The following is a 10,960-nucleotide window of genomic DNA, read 5'->3' on the forward strand; positions in this document are numbered from 1 at the left end:
AATAATTCATACGTTAATTATTTTGGCGACAAATATCTACAGCCAGTGTCCCATGACTCTCATCATTACACCATACACACAAACCTTCCTATGTGGACCTAACGTTGTATTGATCTATGATAAGGATATGGAATGAAATGTTAGACAACACGTAGTCACGTACATTAGCTGGATGCAGGAGAGATCAGATGTGAACCTCAATAGATCGGATATGTTCACCGTATGTATAATAAACTTTACCTATATTATAGGCATATAATTAATATATTATGTATTTTTAGTTAACAAATTATATACTTGTTATAATTAATATATTATGTACTTTAAATTTATTTATAAATTACAATTTCCAAGTATATGATCTTTTAAATAAAGGTACATAATATTTTGATTATAGATATATAATTGAAATGTCATTTTGAAACAGAGTCACATTATAATTTAATGTTAACGTAAACGCATCCATTCGCTCTACCAGTCTACCTCTAGTTAATTAATTTAATCAATCAATTAAATTAATTAAGTATAGCATGTTGGCCATTAGGTGTGCGGACGTGGGGCCACAACACAAAATTATCAGTTAATAATTAAAGGGAGTCCAAAATAATCAAAATTATAAGATAAACACAAGATTGGCATTCGCATAGCCATTTGGCCTGTTTTGGATAAGCTTTTGTGACCATATGTGTTTATGACAATATCCATGCTTTATCAGTTTATCCAATCTTAAGATAGAAAAGATAGTATTTTCCTCTTTTTTTTGGTTTGTTTTGTATTTTTTGTGTCACAAAAAACTCACAACCACTACTCAAATAATATGCACAGAGTAAACAACGGTGTGACATATTTATATTAGTTAATTTAAAAAGAATTTTTCTTTATTTTGCTAGTCTTGTAAACATGCTCGTTTTTAAAATATCCCTCCAATCCCAACCCACCGCACTCCACCTATGAAAACATAACTACAAATAAATTTTAAAAAATAAACTTGAAAATAATATATGGACAAATGAGTAAAACATGGTTCTCGAATATAAAATTTAAAATTTATTTGTACTTTGTAATATTATTTTATTCATCCTATGGTATATAATACATATTGGTATGGTTATAACATCATTTTTCATGTGATTTTGCATTGTTTGGATGATATATAATATAATAAATATATAATTGGTGGGAATAATGGCTACGTATCAAAAGGACAGCTTATGATATTTAGTATTTTAGTTACAACAGCTTTCAGGCTCCAGCTAATGTCCTACCAAATCAAACCTCAAGTGCATTCATTTTCATGTTACCAACCAAAAAATATATAAAGTTTTGAAAAAAAAAACAAAAAAACTAATGAAGGTAGTTCTAGGTTGTATGTTGTCTGTTTTATTTTCAAAATTCAGATTTAAGACTTTAAAAAAATGAATTCATTTTATTTGAATCACAAGTTGTTTGTTCACGTTAAAATTTGTTTATTTTTAGAATCAAATATCTCGTGTTCTATTGCGTTGTACAAGTGTACCATATGATATATGTCGTGTATGTTTATACCTAATACAATTATACTTTTTTCATTTATAGTTATTCATGCACGAGATACATATTCTAGGATTGTCCGTTGTTTTGTAAAATTTAAATTTATGACTCTATTATGACTTTATTTTTAAAAAAATGATAAAACAAATCATCGAGGGGTGGTGGTGGTGAGGGGTGGGGTAGTGGTGGTGATGGATGATGGGGGTGGTGGTAGTGGTGGTAACGGGTGGTGGTGACGACGATGGCGGGTGTTTGGCTGCTCCACTATTGCAAACAGAAAATGACTTCCTAAAAAAGAGGAAGTCATTTTCCATAAAATCACCCCTATTTTCCATTGACAATATCCCTATTTTTCATTAACTTTCATTTTCCCACTATAGCTAGAAATTATTTTTTGGGCTTCCAAACACACCCTAAATATAACAATATCACAATAGTTGAGAATTAAAATTAAATCTTCTAGTCCCCTACCACTTAGTGTGCTGACCGTTGGGACGGAAGTTAGTCTTCTGCCTGTCGGCTGGAGGGATACCTTGGGAAAAACCCTAAAAGAATAAAAAAAAATTAACTCTCCTAAGTCATATAATATAGGATTCCAATACGCTACCCCTACTGCCGAGATTCGAACCTTAAAATTAACTCTTCAAAGTCATAGAATTTGAGATTTTCTAATAAGCCACCCTTACCACCTATGATCACCCGTTTAAAATGATTATAGAAATGTCATCACACTATATAATAATGGACATTGAATGTTTAATTTTTTAGTACAATAATTATTTATTTTTAGATATTTCAGTCAGTATCCTATAATATTTATCCACATTCGAATCACAATTGTTTGCCCATGGGATTCACCCAGTGTCTAGAAAAGGCTGAGGTGCCAACCATAAGGGAAAACTGATAACTACTTCCTCGTGAATATAATCGCGATATCGCACGTTAAACATATGAACACTTCTCTGTTTACTGCCATGCCAGATAGGCTGTAACTCTGATACCATCATCATCCTACTCATCATCATCTTCACCTATATCTACGTCTCTCACCGACCTATTCAACAAGCAATCTTGATTCTTGAAGTTGAAATTGACCTTTTTGGCTCTTCGATCTCGGCTGGGAGCTCAAGAATTGCAGAAAGGGGCAAAGGGCAAGAATGAGTTTCCGGGAAGAGAGTGATGATGGGAGAGGGGATCTGAGGAAGCCATTTCTGCACACTGGGAGCTGGTACCGTATGGGCTCCAGGCAATCAAGTTTGATGAGTTCTTCTCAGGTCATCAGAGACAGTTCTGTCTCAGTTCTTGCTTGTGTTCTCATCGTTGCTTTGGGTCCTATCCAGTTTGGTTTCACAGTATAACCCCTCTCTCTCTATCTCTTTCTCTATCTGCCTCTATCTATTTCTATCCTTCTAATTCAGTTCTGCTTTGACTTGCTTGAAATACTTGTTTGATTGCTCAAATCAATAGTAGAACAGTGAATTCTAATCAAAATTAACTTATAAAGGTGGGGTCTTTCTGTTAAAAGATTTAGGATTTTGGTTCAAGATTGAACTCTTTTGATGGAGTTATCAGGATAATGTGTGTAATTCTTGAGACCTAAATCTGGGTTGATGCTAAAAGGGATAAATGTAAATTGAGTTTGTATGATTGCAATTTTGCTTGTATGCTTTGTTTTGATAGTTGGTAACTTGGCTTGTTTTGCTTGTTTGAAGGCTGGATACTCATCCCCTACACAAGGTGCAATTACTGAAGATCTCAAGCTTAGTGTATCTGAGGTCTGAAAGAGTCATCCTTGCTTTTAAATTTTTGATTGATGAGGGAAACCCGCAACTACTATCAAAGTGTGCGCGGGTAAACCTGCCTTGTGACCTTAGGGGCAAAGGAAAACAACCTAGGTTGACCATAGTTGACCGGTTCAAACCGTCCCTTTTGACCCTATCAGGCAAAGGAAATCAACCTAGGTTGACCATAGTTGACCAGCTCAAATCAAGATAGCCAGTAGGCTACTCCCGTTGGGACTTGGGAGTCAAACTTGTGACTTTGTTGTTACAGTCAACAGCCTGACCAACTTGGTTGTGGTTGCCCTAATTTTTAAATTTTAGTTCCAATTCAGTTTTGCTGCAGCTGTATAGCTGACTAGAATCCTTTTGGTCAGTTCTCTTTGTTCGGTTCTTTATCAAATGTGGGCGCTATGGTTGGGGCAATTGCTAGTGGTCAGATTGCGGAGTACATTGGCCGAAAAGGGGTATGTTCAGTTGTTCTGTCAAAATGTATGGTGATTCCTATATTTTTGTCGACCATTTTACTGTGCCTGGCTTTTGCTTAACTGCATAGTGAAATGTTGTTTGTTAAATTGCAGTCTCTAATGATAGCTGCTATTCCCAATATCATTGGTTGGCTTTCCATCTCGTTTGCCAAAGTAAGCACTTTAGTTCTGATTCATAATGATAAAGTTTCGGTTTGTTCATCTGGTGTCTCCAAAGTTTCAACTGATACATATCTTTGCCCCGTGCACAACCTCCCACCTTTGTTCAGGATCCGTCTTTCCTATACATGGGAAGATTGTTGGAAGGCTTTGGTGTCGGAATAATCTCTTACACGGTAGATTACAACCCTTTTTTCTCCTTGGTTATTCTTGGTTAACTGATTTTAATGATTGGTAAATTTATTGCTATTTTTTTTTTGGTCTGTTTTCTCATACATTATAGGTACCAGTGTACATTGCTGAAATAGCACCTCAAAATTTGAGAGGGGGGCTCGGTTCAGTAAATCAGGTTTGCTAAACCAGCTGTTTATAATTTCTTCCTAGCAAGCAATCATGTTCAGATCTCTTTTGACGGATAAAGTTATGCATTTGTCGTTATCTTTTCTATTTTAATGCAGTTAGCTGTTACTATCGGGATTATGCTGTCATATTTGTTGGGACTATTTGTCAACTGGAGACTGCTTGCTGTTATCGGTAATGCTCTTGAAATCTCTGGGAGAGATAGTAAAGCCATTACTTAACTCATGTCGAACTCGTAAGAAAGTATCACATGGATTTGCCCGTGATTTATTTGTTCTCTACTCCTACAGGGATATTGCCTTGTCTCGTGTTGATACCGGGACTGTTTTTTATTCCGGAATCTCCTCGATGGTTGGTGAGTCTCGCTAAGTAATTGGCCATTTAATCTTTGAGGATTTTAGTTGCTGCTTTCTAATGTCGGCTTCCTTGTAAACCATAGGCAAAAATGGGGTTAACAGAAGATTTTGAAACCTCTTTGCAAGTTCTTCGAGGTTTTGATGCTGACATTACTGTTGAAGTAAACGAAATTAAGGTAAACTGCTCTGAACAAATTAATCATTTAACCCTTACTATAGTATTAGTTTTGAAGAAAAAGCAATCAGTTTTTAGTTGAGTGTTAAGTTGCCCGTAGATAATATATATCTCTACTTAACTATAGTTTACATTTAATATGATGTATTTGACTTTATTACTAATTTTATTTTATTTTATTTTATTTTCTGTTTACACAGAGGTCTCTTGCATCGTCATCAAGCAGAAGAACAGCCGTACGTTTTGCAGATCTTAAACAGAGAAGATATTGGTTGCCTCTGATGGTATTTGTTTTTGCGTTGTTGGCAAATACAAACGGATATGTGCAGTTATGTTTTTTTGAAGCGCCATTTAAACTTCTTTCATCTGCAGATCGGGATTGGACTACTCTGTCTGCAGCAGCTAAGTGGAACCAATGGCGTTATATTCTATTCTAGCAATATTTTTCAGTCAGCTGGTATGTCGATAGACTTCCCTTAGAAGACGGATTTGTTTTATGTGCAATAGCTGAAGTATCTTCCGTTTTTACCAGTTCTAAAATCATTTCTTTGAAGAATAATTAAAGAACGAGAGAGAGAGAATAACATGAACTTTCGAAACTCTAGATTAGTCATTACCCCTTTAATTGTAAGCTTTTTCTGCGTGTGTGTGGAATGAACAGGAATTTCTTCGAGCAATGCTGCAACATGTGGTGTTGGTGCTATCCAGGTCGAGTTTGAGATTATTATTATTATTATTTTTTAAATGATTTAGTTATTGCCTAAGCCTAACAATTGAAATTTACCTCTCCACATTGTTGCTAGCGTTTGAAGTATACTTATTCATACTGTTTAGGTTATCGCAACTGCAATTGCTACATGGCTTGTGGACAAAACGGGGCGTAGGATTTTACTTATTGTAAGTTATAGTAAAATGATCGGTTTTTGCTTTGTTTCTAACATCTATTGAGTGTAAAAGACCAATCTTCGTTGCAGGTCTCATCCACCGGAATGGCTGTTAGTCTCCTACTCATTTCCGTTTCCTTCTTTCTGAAGGTAACTCGTAGCTCTTGGATGTTTCTGCAAATCTAAACACAGGCCTAACTATTTCATTCGTTTTGGTCTGTTCATTATAACTCCCCAGTTTGACCCTATACTTCACGCTTGATCAATGCTAGGGTTTTGTATCAGAAGACTCTTCTTTCTATAGCATTTTGGGGATATTATCTGTTGTTGGCGTTATGGTATGTTCTTGACTTCTGTTTTTGACGGGGTTATAGTGCACGATGAGTTTGATTCTGGCTGATAAAATTCTTTATAACCATTTATCTTTCAGTGCATGATTGTTTGCTTTTCGCTTGGAATGGGACCCATACCATGGCTTATCATGTCTGAGGTACCTCTTTTTCCCTAGTGAATTGTTTCGTTTACTTCAGCATATATAGTGACATAACCTTGTTGTAAACTATTTTCTCGAGTCTTTAGATTTTTTTGTCCTAGCAAATTGTACAACCTAATGGTTCAAGAATTCATTTAAAAGTTGGTAAAATATTCATGTCTCATATCATCAATAGAACACGATCTACAGATTTGATCTTTTGCATTCTTCCATGGAGTACCGCAAGAACAATATCTGTGATGCGGTGGTGATGTTGAGCTGTGCACTCGATTGCTTACAGAGTGTTTCCGACATATGATGGCTGAAACTCGGGATATGGACTTTTTTGACTAATGTTCTCGATCTGGTATTGTAGATTCTCCCGATCAAAATCAAAGGCCTTGCGGGAAGTGTGGCTACATTGGCCAATTGGTTCTGCAGTTGGGCCATTACAGCGACTGCACCTCTGTTGTTGGATTGGAGCAGCGGAGGTTCTCTCTCTCTCTCTCTTTCTCTCTCTCGATTCTCATGCATAGACCGCCATTTTTCACCATCTATTACACGACGTGATTGTATACTCGTTGATCGTTTGACAGGGACATTCATCGGGTACATGCTTATGAGCGCGTTCACAGTGGTGTTCGTGTCCATCTGGGTGCCAGAGACGAAAGGCAAAACTCTCGAGGAAATACAGTTCTCGTTTAGATAGGTAGTTCCCGGATTCTTGTTGTTCTTTATCGTCCGTTGTATTGGTCAGTCTGTGTGTCCCATTTTGAACAAGGGCATCAACATTGCATAGCTACAGATGTTGGATGTTGTACTAGATTGGTTTTGTTTTTTTTTTTTTTTTTTTTTTTTTTTACCGTTATTGTGTTCCATTTTTTGGGTAATTCTTCACATGTATAGATGCTATAGAGACAGCATCGAGTTCTTTGGGGCTTTATTCTTGTGTTATTAAAAGTTTATTCTCCAGTAGTCATCAAGAGATCGGTACTTTATCTGCTTGTTTATACTGCTTTCTGAATTCATTTATAAATAAATACATACAAATAAATAAATAAATAGTGGTCAATGACTTTGTGGTCTAGTGACATGAAGTAGCTCTCTCCCTCTCTCAAATGGGAGGTCATGGGTTTGAGCTCCACCAGGACAGTATTATTAACTATTTGTCTCTTTGTGCTTCAGTAGGTTGAAAAAATAGTTATGAACAATTTAGTTTGGTTTATTACCTTATAGTCCTTTACAGCCTAGGATAAATGCGAAAAAATATAAGTGTATATTTAGAATTTTTTTCTTTAAATATATATATATATATATATATATATATATATATATATATATATATATAAATATTAATTAATTTACTAAAAAAAAAAAAGGAGGAATTGTTGACCTGTGTACCCATGAGACGGCTATGCAGCACATGAATACTGAATTCTTTCAATTCTTTAACACCACTAAGTCCACAACACCTGCCAGCAGGTTTCTATGTACACTACAAAATCTGAAATCCCTAAAACAGTCTGACCAAAGCATCGGAAGCTTCTTTATTATTATTATTTTATTTATTTATTTTTACCTTGTTATGTATATCGACCCATAGCAATACATTGTAAAGCATGATAGAAGCTTCTCTAAAGTGCATAGATACAAGAAAAGTAAACTCCCAACACATGCAGGAGTCACCTTCTTTGACATGTGAGTGAGAAACTTCCTAAGCCAAGTCAGGTTTTTCTTTTGTGTAAAAATCAAATTTTATAGGTATGATCCAAGCAAAATCTAAATTGTTTACTCATGATGAAGATATAGGATACTATATGTTCTGACAAAAATATTTCAAAATCTTACCACCACCAAAAAGTAGACAGGTCATACATGACGTGAATGAGAAGCTTCCTAAGTTCATATAGGCCAGAGAAGTCAACCCGTTTTTCTTCTTTCTCTAAGCATCACTCTACGAGTATTACCCAAGTTGAATCTAAATTAGTCTCTTACGAGAAACAAGCACAATAATAGCATGGTAGACGGTTTCAAAAATCACTTAATATCTATCCATTTGAATGTCACATGTCAATTTGAATTACTAATTAAGGCAGACATCCTACCTAACTCAGCTAAACAAAACTGATGTGTTCCCACAGACCAAAACTACCCACTGATTGTAAATAACTCATACATGGTGTCTCTATTCATGGATGATGGAGATGTTTTCTTCTCATTCACAAATCATTTTGCAGATAGTATTCTTCAGTTCTTGAAATATAATATTTAGATGAATACAAACTAAGAGAAAAGCACATCTGGCACCAGCTAAGCAATTGTATGATACTTATTCCCTAATGTTAAATCCATCCATTGCAACTTTTGGAACATGTTATTGTAATGCTGTTACACATAGCAGGATATCAAAAATAGAACAATGAATTTTTCTTTTAAATGCAACCAATAGTACATCTGTAGTGTTTAATAGCCTGCAGAAGGAACAGACTGTAATAGTGCATTACAACATTACAGTATCCAGAGAAAAATATGATTGAACCAAAGTATAACTTCCAACACCGGACCCGAAAAGGGGTAAAAAAAAAAGAAAGAAGAACCAACAAGTACAAACGCTAAATAAAAAAGGGCCTGGGCAACAAACTACTGATCAGCAATACACACCCTATATGATGTTTACCATCATGAGCTGTTGTGCTATGACACTATTTTTACTGGATACCTGTCGATACAATCCTCCCACGGGCTCTTATGGGATGGCTTCACATTACGAAGTGCCTGCCAAACCGCACTGTTGCACTTGAAACCACTCCCGAATGCAATCTGCCAGACTCTTTGTCCTCTCCGCATCCTTCCCTTGGCCTCAATGTATGCCAGCTCGTACCAAATGGAGCTGGATGAAGTGTTACCAAAGCGATGTAGTGTCATCCGGGAGGCCTCTACATGAATTGGGAGCAGTTGGAGATTCTTTTCTAGTTCATCAATCACTGCCCTTCCCCCAGCATGTATGCAGAAGTGTTCGAAGGCCAACTTGAAATCTGGAATATATGGCTTGATGTTCTTATTGTACAACTTCTTGATTATCAATGTTGAGAAGAAGAGAAGTTGTTCGCTAATTGGCAGCACGAGAGGACCCAACGTAGTAATATTGGTCTTGAGAGCACCACCAGCAATTGCCATGAGCTCTTTCGACAAAGAAACTCCCGTCTTCCCATTTTCATCCTGCTCCTGGTACACACAACGGAAAGCCTTATCATCAGCCCCGCGATGGGTCCTCACTACATGAACAAGCTTATACTTTGCTCTTCTCCTATCTACTGACTTGTTAGAGAGCAGAACAGCCGACCCCCCAACTCTAAACAAACAATTCGGTATCAGCATAGACTTCTTATTCCCAAAATACCAATTCTGAGTAATATTCTCTGTACTGACAACAACAGCATTGGTGTTCCTGTGCACTTGCAACAGATCCTTGGCGAGGTCAACTGCAATCACACCCGCACTACACCCCATACCCCCTAAATTAAAGCTCCTAATATTACCTCTTAACTTATACTTATTCACAATCATTGCTGAAAGTGATGGAGTCGGATTGAACAGACTACAATTCACAATAAGAATGCCTATATCTTTAGGCTTCAAAGACGTATTAGCAAACAAATTATCCAATGCACCAAACATGACCTGCTCTGCCTCTTCCCTGGCGGCCTCCATAGACGGCCGCGGAGGGAGATAGTGCATAGCCTCCGGGACATAAGTCTCGTCCCCGAGGCCAGACCGCTCTAAGATCTTACGCTGAAACTCGAGGCTCGACTCATCGAAGTCCCCGGTGAGCCTAGAGTGATCCATAAACCGCTGATACGGAGCCTTGAGGTTATCAGGAGGGCGATAACAGGAATAATCAACCAAATAAACCGGCCGCGGCCGGGTCATGATATAAACGGTGGATCCAAAGACGAGAACGGCGGAGCAAATAATCACGGAAACCAGATTATACTGCAAATGAAGCCACAGCTGGCGAATATCATCGGGATTCATTTGAGAAGCCTCGATTATAATCAAGGCCATTACAGGAATCAAACACAGAGTTAACAAATGAGAAATCAAGTAATGGTAACCTAGTTTCACGTACTTCAAGTTGACGCTCTGGAGGAAATCCGGCAACCTGCGGCTCTGCCGGATCTGCACTCCCACCGTCGCCGCCGCTCCTCGGCGGCCGATGTTGACTTCCGCGCCGCCGTCCATGGCGGTTTGTGGACCTCGAGAGCCTTGTATTAGTCGTTGAAATGCGGAGGAGCGTTCTTAGGGAGAAGAATGATGCCGCCGCGGACAATTATGCGAAGCACTATATATGCAAGTGAGCTGGATATATACATACACAACTCTATATATATACCCCGTGCATATTTTATGGCGTGAAAGATAAGAGAACAATTGAACGAGAGGCTCCCAATTTCAAACTTATGGAATATTTATAATTCTTAGTTACACTCGCCTTTGTTATAGCTGCTACTGCTATTAATACGGACTATACGCCATGTTTTTAAAGCATCCCGCATACAATATTACTATATCATGAAACATTTGCTCTATTTTATGTGCGGCCGATTACATTTTGATAAGATCCAAGCACCATGTTAATTATCGGGTGATGCGGTGATTCGAACTCATGACCTTAAGTATTAATTGACTATGATATCAAATTAAAACATGTGTTCCGTCTCAAGTAAAATATTAAGCTAATAGTTGTATTGACCTCTC

The 10,960-nt window shown here is 37.2% G+C and overlaps 2 protein-coding genes across 2 annotated transcripts; one reads left to right on the forward strand and one right to left on the reverse strand.

Annotated features, from left to right (window-relative positions):
- The first annotated feature begins 2,401 nt into the window (after positions 1–2,401).
- On the forward strand, positions 2,402–7,185 carry LOC116022795 (sugar transporter ERD6-like 6). Its single transcript, XM_031263675.1, has 18 exons — positions 2,402–2,882; positions 3,243–3,305; positions 3,686–3,775; positions 3,890–3,949; positions 4,066–4,131; positions 4,239–4,304; positions 4,414–4,489; positions 4,606–4,670; positions 4,755–4,847; positions 5,047–5,130; positions 5,219–5,303; positions 5,508–5,554; positions 5,681–5,743; positions 5,821–5,880; positions 6,003–6,068; positions 6,161–6,220; positions 6,579–6,693; positions 6,799–7,185. Exons 1-18 carry the CDS (start codon positions 2,688–2,690, stop codon positions 6,909–6,911), a joined length of 1,467 nt encoding a protein of 488 aa, XP_031119535.1. The 5' UTR covers positions 2,402–2,687; the 3' UTR covers positions 6,912–7,185.
- Positions 7,186–8,605: 1,420 nt separating this feature from the next.
- Positions 8,606–10,656, reverse strand: LOC116022263 (3-ketoacyl-CoA synthase 4). Its single transcript, XM_031262894.1, has one exon. It carries the CDS (start codon positions 10,442–10,444, stop codon positions 8,897–8,899), a length of 1,548 nt encoding a protein of 515 aa, XP_031118754.1. The 5' UTR covers positions 10,445–10,656; the 3' UTR covers positions 8,606–8,896.
- Positions 10,657–10,960: the final 304 nt, after the last annotated feature.

Source organism: Ipomoea triloba, chromosome 6 (genome assembly GCF_003576645.1).
Source record: "Ipomoea triloba cultivar NCNSP0323 chromosome 6, ASM357664v1".
NCBI lineage: Eukaryota > Viridiplantae > Streptophyta > Magnoliopsida > Solanales > Convolvulaceae > Ipomoea > Ipomoea triloba.

What these genes read in the sequence shown, in the direction of transcription:
- LOC116022795 (XM_031263675.1), top strand. Translation starts at nt 2,688, where the DNA reads ATGAGTTTCCGGGAAGAGAGTGATGATGGGAGAGGGGATCTGAGGAAG. An exon ending in GTGGTGTTGGTGCTATCCAG is followed by an intron (nt 5,555 to 5,680) that starts GTCGAGTTTGAG and finishes CATACTGTTTAG; the next exon opens with GTTATCGCAACTGCAATTGC. An exon ending in CCGTTTCCTTCTTTCTGAAG is followed by an intron (nt 5,881 to 6,002) that starts GTAACTCGTAGC and finishes GATCAATGCTAG; the next exon opens with GGTTTTGTATCAGAAGACTC.
- LOC116022263 (XM_031262894.1), bottom strand. Translation starts at nt 10,444, where the DNA reads ATGGACGGCGGCGCGGAAGTCAACATCGGCCGCCGAGGAGCGGCGGCG.